The sequence below is a fragment of the Anomaloglossus baeobatrachus genome, chromosome 3 (assembly GCF_048569485.1).
Source record: "Anomaloglossus baeobatrachus isolate aAnoBae1 chromosome 3, aAnoBae1.hap1, whole genome shotgun sequence".
NCBI lineage: Eukaryota > Metazoa > Chordata > Amphibia > Anura > Aromobatidae > Anomaloglossus > Anomaloglossus baeobatrachus.
In genome coordinates, this window is record NC_134355.1 from 557,988,611 (window position 1) to 558,005,555 (window position 16,945).

Below are 16,945 nucleotides of genomic sequence, written 5' to 3' on the forward strand. Positions count from 1 at the left end.
GGCTCTGTGAGACATCCCAGAGTCCTGAGCGCTGTTGACGCTTCTCCATGTGAGTTCTCTATCCTGGGAGACAAGGACTGAACATTTCTTCCTTGGTAAATGGAGGGTCATTCCTGCTCCGCCGTTTTCACGAAGAGAGGTGGCATAGTGCTGAGGATGGAGATGCTGGTGCCTCGTAAGGGCCGAAGCTGCACAGAGGATATTACCTGTGACGTCCAAACACCGGAATCTCAGTGCAGAAAATCGGGCACCTGTGTGTAGAAGCAGAGAGTGGGAACTACTTACATCCCAACTTGGGCTCCCTGCATACTCACCTCTCATTCCCCAGTGTTCTTCCCCCATAACGGCAGTTTTTTCTTAGTTTTTTTTTTTTTGCAGCCAAATATGCTATCTTAGAGGACGCCATATCAGAAGTCTCAAAACTGCAACTGCCTATCTTGGGGCCTTCTCCTCATCTCCTCCCTCCTCCTTCTCCACAAAATACTGAAGTAGAGGAAACAATATATAAAAATAGGCGCAATACCTATATAGAATATATAATAGTGGGGTGAAATAAACCTATTGTTAACCCTTGAAGAAAATTAAGCTCAAGAGTGTACTGAAGAAACTGGTGATGTGAGATTTGAGATTACTGAACACCTGAGCTCTGCTATTACAGTACACTCATTGGCTCTTACCATAGTAATTTGAAACGCAGAAAACAAATACACAAGCCTGTGATATTATATATTTCAAAAAACTAAAATACAACTTATTACTTACTGAGCTCTTCTGCCACTTTGTGACGTTTCTTACAACTACACCATTGACTTTAGTAATCTCTGATTGAAGTGTTCCTCTCTCTCAGTGCATCAAAACTTACACCATTCCCCAGAAAGCTTTACATAGTTAAACTTGCCTGGACTTAGAGGTCAGGCTAAGAAATAATACCTGATGGCCACATAAAAGTAATGTTCCAGACTTCACCTTCCTTAGAGAGAAAATAATCTGACATCTGTGTACAACACACTGGTCAAAATGAAGGGTGAGAGACAAGCTGAACCATTACGGAGGGTATAGAGAAGGCCCATCTAACCTCTTTGGAATGGTTTTTTGTAAAAGCAGCCCACAGTGCTGGAGACATTATGCTACCAAATTTCAAATGACAATCAGTTTACAAGGGAAGAGCAGTAAAAAAATAAAGGTGCCTGGTCAGACCCTCCAGACATGGACTTCGAGGCAACACCATCATTGTCTGCCCTAGTTTCTCTCCAGGATACTGAAGGCAGCTCCCAGGACACCCTGTCCGATGCAGAATCAGGGAACATGGACTTTACCTTATGACATAAATTCTTGCAAAAATATCTTAGCCATCTCCCCACCAAAGAAGACTTTAAATTTCTTATTTCTAAAGTTAACGATGACTGCAGAGTAGAATTTAACTCTATACGCCAAGATGTCAGGCTCCTCGAAGACAGAGTGGACTCTATGGAAACTGAGCAATACATTTTTAAACTACAGTCATTGTCACCACATACACTAAAGCTCTGGGCGAAACAAACAAACATTTTGAAGACTTGGAAAATAGGGGTCATTGCAAGAACATAAGGGTGAGAAACATCCTTGAATGTCCTAAAGTAATGAAATCGGTGTTCAACTCCATCTTGGAGAAACCTACATCCCATAAAATAAAACTAGGCAGTGCATACTGAGCACTCCTCCCTAAAGGCTCTCCAACTAAGCCATGTGATGTGATCTACTGTGTACATGATTTCAAATACAAGAGGTCCTAATGTCTAAAGCTCATATACTCTCTAGGATCGAATTTGAAAGGACTCCCATTCAACTGTATTCTGACATTTCTTGGATTACCTTCCAAAGAAGAAGACACCTCAAAAATTCCCTTCTCTTATTTAGAAATAAGGATGTGAAGTATTGTTGGGGTTTTCCATTTGCACTTAGAGTTATGAAGGGTGGACGCTCTACTATCTTATGTTCCCTCAAAGACCTTCCAGCCTTCTGTACAGATCTGAAGATCCCGCTTCCTAACTTAGCAGATTGGGAACTCCCCACTACTCCACCTTCACCAATATGGCACCTCAAGGGTTCCAGAAGAGGCGATCCATCCAGAGCAACACCACAGCTGAACCTGACCTGAGGGACCCTAATATTTATTACTTCTTGACCATGGAGGATACTTTCCATTTAATAATTTTTCCAAGATGTTTGATTACTGCTGTAAGGTTCCAGGTTCTTCATGAAATTTGTTGTTTGCTTGCCCTCGTCCAAGATGGAGTCTGTTGCCTCATCCAGCCCTTAAACTTCCTATCTGCCCTGCTTTTAACTCCTGGTCCAGGGTCAATTCCCTGCCTGAGTATTTTGTGCTACTGGCTCCTAAGTCATGCTGTCTTGCTCTGCACTTCCCGCTGCTACAGCATCTTAATACTGTGCTCTGACTCAGTACTGTTTGTATCCAGGTCTCATTCATCACGGTGTTACGTCACCACCGAAGTCCGCTCCATCGACTTCTACTCCAATTGCCAGGCGACGCCGTGTTCCTGCCATGGATGGTGCTGGTGATGGGAGAGTAGTCGATGCCAGCGGCGCCGGTGGGCGCAGACTCCACTCATCCACTGGTCTGGGTTTCCTGGGGATCTGCAGTGCCACTGGCTGACTGTAGGTGGCAGGTGTCTCCCAGCTGAAGTACCATCATTCAGCTACAGCCTAGGGGAAGACACCACACCCTTTGTAATGCCCCTCCTGTCTGCTGACCTCTGCCAGAGATAGTTCTGAAAATTCTGGCTCCTGTTTTGTCCTGTTCTGTGATTTCATGTGTTGATTCCCATTTGTTTCCTGACTACCCTCCTGCCTGCTGTTTTTGTACCTCGCTGTCCAATCCGGTTTTGACCTCTACTTGTTTCGGATTACATCCTTGCCTGCTGATTCTGTCCCTGTTCCGCAATTCCTGCTTTGACCCTGCCTGACGACTACTCTCTCAGACTGCAGCCTTCCACAGGTAGAGATCTCCAGGGCCCTGTGTAATTCCAAATCCCTGTATAGGGGTTAAAGGGTTTCAGGGTTCTGGGGGTCCTGCTTGGTGAGTGGCTTCCCTCTAGACTGTTCATTATGTGACGCCCTGGCACTGCCAGGTGTCGCACACCAAATAGGCCCCCGCATAACACCATCCCTCACAGGGTTACACCGAGCCGACAAAACCCTAGTCACCCCCCTCAGGGTAGGAAAGGCACACCAGTGGGCGGGGCCAGGCAGAAGCAAAATGCCTACCTAGGGGTCTAGAGAACCCGGGGCGGGAAAAGACTCAGTTTGAGTTTGAGTTTTAGTTTTGAGTAGGAGTGGAAAAGTGGAAAGAGGAGATTGAAGTTGAGCTGAGTGGAGCAGGAGAGAAAAGGCGTCGGGTTTGGAGCCCCGGCGTACTGGCTAGGTGGCAGACGGTGGTTCGTGTCTGTCAGGAGACAGGAAGAGGGCTGACGGAGATTCGAGGTGGACAGGGACAGGGTAGGAGCCCGCCAGTACCGACACCGGAGAACCGACCCGGAAACCGTGCACAGAGGGGGTTCCTGGACCCTGAAGCAGAGACCGGAACCACCAGATTTGTTAATTCACCAGTTGAGGACAGGATTACAGGTCCTGTCCCACCCAAAGTCCCAAAAGAAGACCAGCAGCCCACCGCGGGGGATAGGGCATCCACCAGGGCCCCTTTAGATCCCACGGGTCAGCGTCTGCGGTCAAGGCTCCCACCAGTAGTTCTGGGAGTGGACTCCCGTGTTCCATACCAAGAAGGCCAAGGAGAACTAAAAATAGTGCAGAGGAAAGTGACACAGACCATCACCCCGGGTGAGGGACCAGAATACACCCGGCCACGGTGGCCGACCATTGGCGCTGTGGTTTACCGTTGGACTTGTGTGATTCATTTGACTGTGAGTACACCAGCATTCCCTGGTCCGACCGGGCGCGCCGGCCCCTGCAACCACCATCCTCAGCACAGAGACACTGGGCCCCGGGGCATCCATCCCTACCCACGGAGGGGTTAATATCCAGCTGCTATCTCATCGCCCCCGGGTCCTCCCCAACAGCAGCGGTGGTGCTACAGCTCACCACACACCATGGGTGGTGTCACGGGCGGGGAAGGTGCTGCGCTCACCACGCTCGGGTCCGGCGCTGCTGCTGCTCGGTGGCTCGAGCGGTGGGCCGGATCCGGGGACTCGAGCGGCGCTCCTCGCCCGTGAGTGAAAGGGGGTAGTTTGGTTTGGGGATTTGGTACGTGACGCCACCCACGGTTTGTGGTGAGGTTGGGGCACCACCGCTGCTGGTGACGGGGATCCTGGGAGCGATGACAGGGAGCAGCTGGGATGTTGTTTCCCCCTCCGTGGGTAGGGGTTGGTTGTCCCGGGGCCTGGTAAGGTGTGTTGGGGAGGTACGGTTGGTGAGGTGCAGGGTCGCGGGGGGCAGCGCGGTGCCGGATGGCACGGTGGTACTCACTCAGCCAAGAACAGATGCAGAGTCTCCGGTAAAACAAACGGCTGGATGGACGGGTCCCGCAGCCAGCTGCTGTGGTTTCTCCTGGACGGAGGGTGGTGGCTGCCTTTCCCTGCACCTTTTGTGTAACTTCGGTCCCGATGGCTTCCCACCGGTAACCCGCTCCCCAGCGTGGATATATGCCGGAGGAGCCCCTTTTGCCCGCAGGCTCTGACCCTGGGAATTCTAGCTGTGGCGGTAGCTGTATTTCCCTGTTGCTGTTTGGACGGTTGCCTTCAGTCGGGTCTTGGCTGTTTGGAAACCCCTGGGGTTCCGGTCACTAACGGATTTGACCTGTTTAACAGCGACTCCAAGCCTGGTCGGGGTCCGTAGGCCCTGCCGGTTTGTGCTGGCTTCTCTTCGCTCCTCGGTTTGGTACCGGCGGGCCACCGCCTGTCCCCGGTCCTATGGTTCCGCGTCGATCTGCCTCTCCTGCAGACGGCCACCACCGTCTGCCAACCTTGCTCTTGGTGCCCGGGCCACGTACCCGGACACGGTCAGTCTGCTCCTCTACTACCACTTCACTCCTCTCTCTTTCACCTCTCTAACTGTTCTCCCTTCCTTTTCCCGCCTCCAGGACTGTGAACTCCTCAGTGGGTGGGCCAACCGCCTGGCTCCACCCCACCTGGTGTGGACATCAGCCCCTGGAGGGAGGCAACAAGGATTTGGTGTCTGGCTGATGTGCCTATCTCGGGGTGTGGGGTGTGTTGTTGCAGTACCTGTGACGACCTGGCTAGTCCAGGGCACCACAGGTGGCGTCACGAAGTGCTCACGGCAATCCCCGTACATATACATCCCTTTTATTTGAAGTGTCCGTGCAACCCCCGGGTCCGGAAGATCCCTCGAGCCACACTGCAAATCGCCGGCCTCCTGATTCTTGTAGTCCGCAGTTACAGTATGTGTATTGGGTAACCATAGCGACGACGCAAGAGCTTGCGCTGTCAGCATCCACATCATACGCAGGAGCCGCTTGCCTCTGATTGGCCAGCGCGCTGACGTCAAAGGCATGAGCCGCTTGCCTCTGATTGGTCAGGGCGCTGCCTTTGAGAAGTGGCTGACAGCGGAAGTTCCTCCATCGTCGCGATGGTTACCCGATACACATACTGTACCTGCAGACTACAAGAACGAGGAGGCCAGCGAGGGAACGGAAGGTAAGGTGAGCATAATGTGTGTGTGTGTGCGTGTTTGTTTGTTCGTGTGTGTGCGTGTGTTTGTGCGTGTGTATGCTTGTTTGTGCCTGTGTGTGCGTGTTTGCGGACTGCAAGAGCGGGTCAGAGCGCGGTGAAAGTACAGAACCGGAAGTGTGTGCAGTGATTATTTGCTCGTACAGCAAAGATTGCTCGTAAACTGAGTTACAAATTTACAGCAAGCTTTGCTCGTATAGCAAAATACTCGCACACCAAGTTACTCGTAAACCGAGATCCACTGTACTTGGACAGTGAGTGGGGAATAGCTAATATTCCCTCCCTTCAGTGCTGTATCTTTCATATTAGGTTTTGTTGTATAGTGCCTGGTGACATTGCTCCCCCACAAGGGTTTATATTTCCCTGGTTGCTCCCTTGAAAGAACCACAGGGCAGGTTAGGGTGATCAGTTGTCTTCACACTACTTTTTTACTAAAACTTTGCTGTAACAATTGCCAGGGAGGAGGAGACCAAGAGTGGGTTATTTCTTGCTCTCCTTCGTTCCTTCTCTACTAATTTCATCATGGATGTGTATATATTGTTTTTTTGTATGTTATATGTTGGCTTTTTGTCTTTCCTAATCTCAGTCAGTAAGATAAAGAATGACTCTTTTTTGCCATTGTGCAATCTTCTAAATCTATGGTGAGACTTGACCTGTTTCTGGTTCAAAGGTCAACATGATGACATTATGGCCGGGGCCACACGGGGCAATAGTGCGATCCTCGCATGATACTCGGCTCACACTGGCAGCACAGCGGGAGCCGAGTGTCATGCGAGTGTCCCTGCGACTGAGGTCCGACTGTGCGAGCGGACCTCAGCTGGGCCGGTTGACACTGAGGAGGGGAGGGATTTTTCTCCCTCTCTCCTCCGTTGCCGGTGATTACCATTCTCGCATTGCACTCCCGGTACACCGGTGTACCGGGAGTGCAGTGCGATTTTTCTCTCGCCCCATAGACTTCAATGGGTGCGAGAGAAAGAGTCTCGCATTACAATCGCAGCATGCTACGATTGTTTTCTCGGTCCGATTAGGGCTGAGAAAATAATCGCTCATGTGCGCTGGCACACAGGCTAATATTGGTCCGAGTGGAATGCGATGTTTTATCGCTCTCCACTCGCACCATTTCTCTCGCCGTGTGGCTTAGGCCTATAGGTAAAACTCAATATACTTCACTCTACTACAATCGAGACAACGGCTAAAATCCTGACTCTCAATGTTAAAGGTCTCAACTCCAATACTAATTAATTTACTATACATAACAACAGCTGATACTGTAGATGTCGATAGGCTGTGAGTGGAAGTTGGTTCAGCCTCCATCGAATAATGAACTTCAGTTTTGGATACAAGATATCAGAAGTATGTAATACCTTACAGCTTTGTTGAATAACATTATGCAACATTTTTATGTAGTTTAGTCTCTGTGGGACACTTAGGCCGGCTTTGCACACTACGACATCGCAGGTGCGATGTCAGTGGGGGTCAAATCGAAAGTGACGCACATCCGGCATCACTTGCGATGTCATAGTGTGTAAAACTTTTTTTGATACGATGAACGAGCGCAAAAGCGTCGTTATCGTATCATCGGTGTAGTCTCCGACATTTCCATAATGCCGGTGCAGCGACAGGTATGATGTTGTTCCCCCTTCCTGTGGCAGCGCACATCGCTGTGTGTAAAGCCGCAGGAGCGAGGAACATCACCTTACCTGCGTCCCGGCTGCTATGAGAAGGAAGGAGGTGAGCGGGATGTTTACATCCTGCTCATCTCCGCCCCTCCGTTGCTATTGGTCGCCTGCCGTGTGACGTCGCTGTGACGCCGCACGCCCCGCCCCCTTAGGAAGGAGGCGGTTCGCCGGCCAGAGCGACGTCGCAGGACAGGTGAGTGCATGTGAAGCTGCCATAGCGCTAATGTTCGCTACGGCAGCTATAACAAGATATCGCATGTGCGACGGAGACGGGGACTATCGCGCTCGGCATCGCAGCATCAGCATGCGATGTCGTAATGTGCAAAGCCCGCCTTATTGTGTTAAACAAGACTTCTAATGAGTGTATGCAATTAGGTGACATGGGTTATGTTATATAAAGGACAGCAATTAGCCAAGTGATACAAGCTTTAGGCATTTTTTACACAGTACCTGTAGCTCTAACCAGCTGGGGGGCTGAGACCGTGCACCATTAGCAATGGTTCGAATTAGCTGCTTCATACACACAGAGCTGTGTGCTATCTGCTGTCCACGGATAAAATTCTGCAGATACTGTGAAAGTGAAAAGGATTTAAACAGAGATAAAACTTTCAAAGAAATATTCTATTTGTTGTTACATTGCATACAACTATCAGATGCAGTTTAAAAATATTTCTGTATTTCCTTCTCTCCATGTGAACCCAAATGAATAAAAAAAAATAATAATAAATGCTTTCATAAATAAATAAAAAAATAAATAAAACTTACTATACAATGCTCTGAATTGAACAGCCTTATACACCAGACATTTGTTGTGTCTCAAAGGCAAGACATATTATATATGTGATCTTGCTCAATACGCTTATTGTAAGATAAACTGAGTCTCCTCTATTCATCCCATCCAGGCAGGATGTTACCAGATAAAATGAAGACAGTTCACACACTGTTTATCATGCTAGAACATGTAAAATTGGTAGAGCTGGCTGAGTGAATGTCATCTTCTCATTTGCTTCTTCTATGTTCAGAACTGCACGTGTCCAGCTCAGGATGCAATGGCAGCGTCTATACGGGCATGTAGATCATAAGTAGTTGAGTAAAATGATGCCTTGATAACTGTGATCTGATGTCTTATTCCAGAGAAATACATATTGCCAGTGTGAGACATGTAATGACTGACTGTCCTGATCTACATGTCTCATACAAGTAATACCCCTTTTAATATAAAATAATCTCTGGATGCAGATTCTCCTCTAGATCTATTTCCAGCCCATAGATCTTAACAGCTCATTTACATATTAAGAAAAAGGATTTCTCTGACATAAAACATCGGATTGCAGATATCAAGGTATCATGTTATTCAGCTTCCTATGACCTGCATGCCCATATAGACAGATTAGAAGGGTTTATCCTACTGACGGAATCCATTTAAGTCATCTTAATATGTCCAAATGCATTATACAAAATTCAGACAAACCACAAGATTTTGGCAATACCAGCCAATAAACTAATATTTATAGGGTCACTCTCAAGTTCCCATACTTTTCACCACAACTACATTATCTCAAGGTGATGGATAGTGTAAGCAGGCTATGCTATTGATCATAAGTAATGTGCATGTTATGTTTTATTATTTATTTTTACTACAGACATCAATGAGCAGCCGGATCTATACAAAGTACGAAATACTTTAGAACAGGTGCTTTTTGTAATGATCAAAAAAAGAATAAACCTGTAATATTAACACCCTAGTATAGCCAGTATTTTTTTTTCCTGTCTTTCAAGGGGTAATAAATGAATTGACAGGAATTGAATTATTTGTATATTTACCTTGATAAACTTTTCTGTTGGTGGAAAGCAGCCGAGACATAGTGACAGTAAGATCCAGCCACGGGCATAGCTGTTCTTGTTATTGTTCCCAGAGACTTGCTTGCATATTTGACAGTATATTTCATCCCTAAATATTGTAAGATGATATTTTAATAATAAAACCCATATCCAACAGCAAACCTCACTGTGCTGATCCTACAGTGACTGTAAACTGATCTATTACGTGTATCTTACAAAGACGAGACCTGTAGGAGGAAAATGTTATCTCAGTATACCTTTATCTATAAAAGAAAGCTGTCACCAATTTTTTGCCACCTAATTTGAGAGCAACATGATGTAGGGGCAGAGACCCTGATTCCAGTGATGTATCACTAACTGGGCTACTTGCTATAGATTTCATATAATCAACGGGAGATTATTACTAGAGGACTAGTAAACCTGCTGCCGCCGCCAGGACCGAGGACAGCTGATCGGCGGGGTGCCTGGTAGCAAACCCTGGTCAATTACACATTGATGACCTATCCTAAGGACAGGCCATCAATGTTACAGTAGTGGCCCACCTCTTTAAGAATTGTAGTATTATATTGGATCTATATGGCAGTGTTATGTATGGTTTGCACGGGAATATGACATTGTATTTGGCTACTAGATACTATATGACTTTATTATATGGGATGTATTTGGCAGTTTTACCTTGGTCTGTAGAATTATGTGGGTTGAAAATGTGACAAAAAAATTGACTATTACTGTCATGTCTTGCATTTTTATCAAAGTGACCATTATGAGAGAGTACTAAATTTGATGGCCGAAATTTTGCTGCCTTATTTCATTTCTACTTTAGATTATGGATATAAATATACGGTACGCAGCATCTCCTCTTCATCATTATCAGCCATAGAGAACACAACCTCCATCAGGTAGGTTAAAGCTGGAGTCACACAGAACGACAGTGACAACGACGTCGCTGTTACGTCACCATTTTCTGTGACGTAACAGCGACCCTGAAAGTCGTTACATGATCGCTATTTAGCTGTCAAACGTAGTTTTAAACAACGACAGAGCAGCGATCATAACTACCTCGACGGTCATTGGGACGTGTCACACGCGTCGCTGTGCGACGGCTCAGACCTTGATAGAGGCGTGGTGTTTACCCCTTTGCGTTGCCTTTTTCACGCCCCTCTATTCCGATTGGTGGAAGAATACAACTACTATAATACTGCTCCTATATACAAGACTACTATCCTATATACAACAATTTGAGAACACAAAGCATACCTACCTTTTCAAGGTATGATTAAAGATCCACAAAGAACAACGCACTAGCGACACCAGACAGAGACTCTACTATGTGGAACACAGAATGGAACTTTAAGAATGAAATCACTGTAACGCCTTCGGCAAGTTACCCAATCGGAACGCTGTTGTGACCACCAATCGGAGTCGTGGGAGCGTTGTAAAAAACACAACAAAAACACGCCCTTGTCCTGCCTTCAGTCCCATGTCACTGCCTTCAGCATCGTCGCGACCGTCGCTGCTACGGTGTCAAACACAAGGATGCATGTGGCGCAGCAGGATAGCAGCGATCAAAAAATGAACTGGGATATTCAAGAGCGAGCAGCGATCTCGCAGCAGGGGTCTGATCGTTGTTATGTGTCACACACAGCGACGTCGCTGTTGAGGTCGCTGCTACGTCACAGAAAATGGCGACTTTGCAGCGACGTCGTTGTCGCTGTGTGTGACACCACCTTAAAGGGAACCTGTCAGCAGAAATTTCCCCTAAAACCTAAAAGATTCCCCCTCTGCAGCTCCTGGGCTGCATTCTAGAAAGGTCCCTGTTATTATTGTGCCCCCTTTCTGACCAAAAAAAAAAATATATAAAGTGGTACCTTTTTGGCTTCGGATTCTGTAAATGTGACACGGGGGCGGGCTGCCTGGCGTCCGTTATGCTGCCTCCTGCCGCTTTAGGCCGTCCCCCATCGCTCCTTTCCATACTTGTGGACGCCGCCCAGTGCTCCAGAGGTCCCTGCGCATGCCCAGTGCTCATCTCTCGTGAATGAGCACTGTGCCCAGTGTCACCGCTGGTGACGTGCGCGCAGGCTTTAGATTATGGGCGGTGCTGTGATGTTTATTACCAAGCAACCGCCCATAATCGCGGGACCGCGCTTTCCCCCTCGGCGTCCTTCGTTCTGCGCAAGCGCGGTGCTGCTGACCCCACGTCACCTCCTTCCCATCTTGCCCTGAGGCAGGAAATAGATAGGAGGTGACGTGGGGTCAGCAGCACCGCGCTTGCGCAGAACGAAGGACGCCGAGGGGGATAGCGCGGTCCCGCGATTATGGGCGGTTGCTTAGTAATAAACATCACAGCACCGCCCATAATCTAAAGCCTGCGCGCACGTCACCAGCGGTGACACTGGGCACAGTGCTCATCCACGAGAGATGAGCACTGGGCATGCGCAGAGACCTCTGGAGCACTGGGCGGCGTCCACAAGTATGGAAAGGAGCGATGGGGGATGGCCTAAAGCGGCAGGAGGCAGACTAACGGACGCCAGGCAGCCCGCCCCCGTGTCACATTTACAGAATCCGAAGCCAAAAAGGTACCACTTTATAAACTCTTTTTTTTGGTCAGAAAGGGGGCACAATAATAACAGGGACCTTTCTAGAATGCAGCCCAGGAGCTGCAGAGGGGGAATCTTTTAGGTTTTAGGGGAAATTTCTGCTGACAGGTTCCCTTTAAGGCCCTAACTTTCCATGTTGTATAACTGTTTTCTAACAGTGTGATTAATATTTCTCACCTTATTTCTGGCCTCAGGATTCCATTGCCAACAATAAAGTGTGTTTTTTCCAACATTGACATGGGTTTATCAATGACTGAGCTCTCCATCTCTGGCATATCTGCTGCATTGCTCAACTGACTTGAAACCTGAAATGATGAAAAAAATACACTGATCTGTTGTAAATATAGTTGGAGTGGTGATGTTAAATGGAATCTGTCAGAAGGATTTAACATCCCAAACTTCTTTATATGTGAATGTAACTCTTTCAAAGCAAAGACAAGTCCAGCAATACCTTTATACAGCCAGTCCTTTCCTGTTACTGAGAAATCCGTGTTTTTTTTTAACTTCGTTTTATTAACAATTTCAAACATGGTACAACTGACATTTGCCATATAAAGATAGCTCAGTATATAGACAGTAATATTTGAATATAACAATGAACAGTCATATAAAGTCCATAATATCTTTAGCACTTACGATAGAACAATGTTATTATCCATACTTCTTATCATGTGCATATATATCTAATTTTATATTGAGCATAAGAACAGCTCTAACTATCAGCATGACCAGAGAAATCCGTGTTTGATTTTGTATGCAAATAAGGTTGTAGATCTATCTATAGATCTGAAGCCTCTGTCGCTCCAACTCTATTCCCCCACACAGCGTCTACCTTTCCTTCTAGACTAACAGCTCTTCTACCTGAAGTCACACAGCATAAAGGCTGTCAGTCAAGCAGGAGGAGACATACTGAGCATGGAATAGAGCTGGAGTGACAGAGGCTTCAGATTTACAAATTTTACATAAACCTCAGAGGCAGATTTCTTAGTAAGGGAGGAACGGATTAGCAGTGTAAAGATATTCCTGAACATGTATTTGAAAGAGATACTTGTACCTATAAAGATTTTGGATTATGAAATCCTGCTGACAGATTTCCCTTAGGTAATCTAAAAAAACAACAACACAGAAACATCACATTTTGTGGTTTATTAACTGCTGATAGACATAGGGTATTGTTGAGGATCTAAAACTTGGTAGAATTGGTGGAATAAACACAATAAAGATTTGATCAGCACCTGGGCCATCTAACAGATATTTATCTTGCAGATATCATATGCTTTTATGGTTAACCCGAAAGTTGATGGTGTAAGTCAATGGAGATAAGTGTCCCCTGGGCATTTGCTTGGCCAACAGTTCTCTTATGTCCATAGCTACCTTATAATTCTATTCTATCTTGCATATTAATATTATCTGCTAAATGAAATCATTTTATAATGGACAACAAAGCTGTTTCCTGGATGCTATTCTAACTAATTTACATATTACACTACCTTGAAAAAATACTCATACCCAGTGAACTCTTCTAAAAAAAATTCACGTTACACCCAGAAACCTAAATGTATTTTATTAGGATTTCATATGATATACCAACATTAAGTAACAAGTGTTTTTGAAATGGAAAGGAAATGATACCTGGTTTCCTAAATATTTTAAACATATAAATCTGAAAATTGTCACGTGCATTTGTTTTCAGCCCCCTGAGCCAATAGATTGTGGGACCACCTTTTGCTGCAATTACTGCTCGTCTTTTGGGGTATGTCACTGTGCACACTTAGGGGATGACATTTTTGCCCATTTGTCTTTGCAAAATAGCTCTGCCTCAGTGAGATTGGATGGAGGCGTCTGTGAACAGCAGCAATTTTCAAGTCTTGTCACAGAGTCTCAAAGTGATTTAGGTCTGGACTGTGACTGGGCCATTCACATAACAGATGTCAATGTATATATTTGCAAATGCTTGCATAGTTTATAAACATTTAGATCTGTCTGAGGCAAAAAAGGGAAACTAAAACTAACTCATGGGCAATATACTTCATTATATAGATTTTACCTGCACAGCCAATTTTGAGGACCTCTTTAATTTCATGGAGGAAATCTCTTTAGAGAATTTGGCTCTTCGGTCAACTCTGGGTGACTAAACAAAGAACAACATATATTTAGTTTAATGAAAGTGTGATATTACATTTTTGTGATCATGGTTATGATCCAACTTCAACAAAAACAGAATTATAAGGCAGTAATTTATTTAAAATATAGGTTTTTATTGTAACCCAGCATAAAATGAAGTGTCTTAAACTGCAATGTCTTTCTGATTTTATGTTGGGCTGAAAAAAAGGCTTTGTTTTATAGAGGTCCTGCTAACAAATGTGATGGTATTAGGTTATGCGGCGGATTGCGCTTCTAAAACCTTCTGAAAAAGCGCTAACTAAACACGGAAATGAATAAACATATACATTTCAATGTAATATCAATTTGTGGTTAATACTTCCTTTAACTGCTTCAGGCTTACAAAGACGCCAATCAGTTATAAGGAGTGAGCAGACCATTTTTCAGGCACTTTTCGTTCTGAAGACATGCCATACTTTATGATAGAAGTCAATTGCAAGGCTTAAAAGACACCTGGAAGACGCACTGGCATCTTTTTAAGCATTTTGCTGGCATTTTTGCATCAAAAATCACAATTGTTTAATAGAGTTAAAGGGAACCTGTCACTAGCTTTTTTTTGTTTTTTTTTGTTATGAACAGCGGCCACCACCAGTAAGCCCTTATATACAGCATTCTAGAGTATCAAAAACAAAAGGGAGGACGAGTAATAATTCTTCAATTGTGTTTATTGATAATAAATATTTAGACGTAAAAAGTCAGGTCAGAAAAACATAACTTACAAAATAGGGCACAGGATGAGGAAGAGATGTTAAAAGGCAAATCCTGACCTGTTGTGCATATAGTAAGAACACTATAGAAGGATATTTGTAAAAACAAAACCCATGTACACATCACGAAAATAATAATGGTACATCACAATATGCGTTGTCTAAATGGCACAGGGTGAATAAAGATGATACAAAAACCATCAATAGGAAGGAAAACTTGACCAGTATAGAAAGGGAGATAGACTCAAATCAATAAATTATGTTCCTAATGATTCCAACAAGCTGGGAACAATAATTCATAAAAGTAGCTTAGGTTGATCAATATTATCATAAAAGAGGTTAGAACTGATACATCATATTGTTACACCAGGAGAGCTGACCGAGGTAGCTCTGTGCTTGAATAGAACAGGGGAAAGCATGTAAATAACACGGTGCATATAAGAGAACTTCTCACATACCAGTAGATGACCACTAAGTGCCAAAAGGATTTGCAGACAGGTCAGGATGGTGAAGTGCCCCATAACAGCATCGGTGGTGTCCCACCTCACCACACACCGTGGGTGGCGTCACAAACTTATTATGGCCTAGCCCGTACATCTACGTCCCCTTTTTATTCGGCATGTCCACGAGACCCCCAGGTCCGGAGACCCTCGAGCCACCACACCGGAAAGTCCGGGCCCGAGCAACGCCGGCTGCTGGCACAGGGCGGCACATTAGCATACGATAAAAGATCTTTAGAAATACTTTTTCTAAAGTTCCCTTTATTTATGCTACTAGATACAGGGATGGTTAGGCAGGGAATAGCAATATGTACCCAGAACTGCTAGTGGTTCTGGGTGCATATTGCACCTGACAGGTTCCCTTTTAAACATGTACAGACAGAAAACTGAATGACTGTTATCAAAATAGCAAGAGTTTTCCAAGTAGATAATATTATAATAATTATAATCTTAAACACAAAAAAAATCAAAGACAGTTGATAAGTAAGTACAGAATTGTACACTCTAGCTGTATTACAGGTACAGTGCCTACAAGTAGTATTCAACCCCCTGCAGATTTAGCAGGTTTACACATTCGGAATTAACTTGGCATTGTGACATTTGGACTGTAGATCAGCCTGGAAGTGTGAAATGCACTGCAGCAAAAAAGAATGGTATTTCTTTTTTTATTTTTTTTTTTTTTAAATTGTGAAAAGTTTATTCAGAGGGTCATTTATTATTCAACCCCTCAAACCACAAGAATTCTGTTTGGTTCCCCTAAAGTATTAAGAAGTATTTCAGGCACAAAGAACAATGAGCTTCACATGTTTGGATTAATTCTCTCTTTTTCCAGCCTTTTCTGACTAATTAAGACCCTCCCCAAACTTGTGAAGAGCACTCATACTTGGTCAACATGGGAAAGACAAAGGAGCATTCCAAGGCCATCAGAGACAAGATCGTGGAGGGTCACAAGGCTGGCAAGGGGTACAAAACCCTTTCCAAGAAGTTGGGCCTACCTGTCTCCACTGTTGGGATCATCATCCGGAAGTGGAAGGCTTATGGAACTACTGTTAGCCTTCCACGGCCTGGACAGCCTTTGAAAGTTTCCACCCGTGCCGAGGCCAGGCTTGTCCGAAGAGTCAAGGCTAACCCAAGGACAACAAGGAAGGAGCTCCGGGAAGATCTCATGGCAGTGGAGACATTGGTTTCAGTCAATACCATAAGTAACGTACTCCACCGCAATGGTCTCCGTTCCAGACGAGCCCGTAAGGTACCTTTACTTTCAAAGTGTCATGTCAAGGCTCGTCTACAGTTTGCTCATGATCACTTGGAGGACTCTGAGACAGACTGGTTCAAGGTTCTCTGGTCTGATGAGACCAAGATCGAGATCTTTGGTGCCAACCACACACGTGACGTTTGGAGACTGGATGGCACTGCATACGACCCCAAGAATACCATCCCTACAGTCAAGCATGGTGGTGGCAGCATCATACTGTGGGGCTGTTTCTCAGCCAAGGGGCCTGGCCATCTGGTCCGCATCCATGGGAAGATGGATAGCACGGCCTACCTGGAGATTTTGGCCAAGAACCTCCGCTCCTCCATCAAGGATCTTAACATGAGTCGTCATTTCATCTTCCAACAAGACAACGACCCAAAGCACACAGCCAAGAAAACCAAGGCCTGGTTCAAGAGGGAAAAAAATCAAGGTGTTGCAGTGGCCTAGTCAGTCTCCTGACCTTAACCCAATTGAAAACTTGTGGAAGGAGCTCAAGGTTAAAG

At 45.4% G+C, this 16,945-nt stretch overlaps 1 protein-coding gene across 1 annotated transcript in view; it reads right to left on the minus strand.

Moving 5' to 3' along the window:
* MYO7B (myosin VIIB) overlaps positions 1–16,945 on the minus strand; it is a 266,503-nt gene that overhangs the window by 67,198 nt on the left and 182,360 nt on the right. Inside the window, exons 25-28 of the mRNA XM_075340840.1 lie at positions 13,865–13,948; positions 11,995–12,122; positions 9,203–9,329; positions 7,829–7,948 (exon numbers count right to left, since the gene is read on the minus strand). Of these exons, the coding sequence (XP_075196955.1) occupies positions 7,829–7,948; positions 9,203–9,329; positions 11,995–12,122; positions 13,865–13,948 (459 nt within the window). The remainder of the gene's footprint in view (positions 1–7,828; positions 7,949–9,202; positions 9,330–11,994; positions 12,123–13,864; positions 13,949–16,945) is intronic.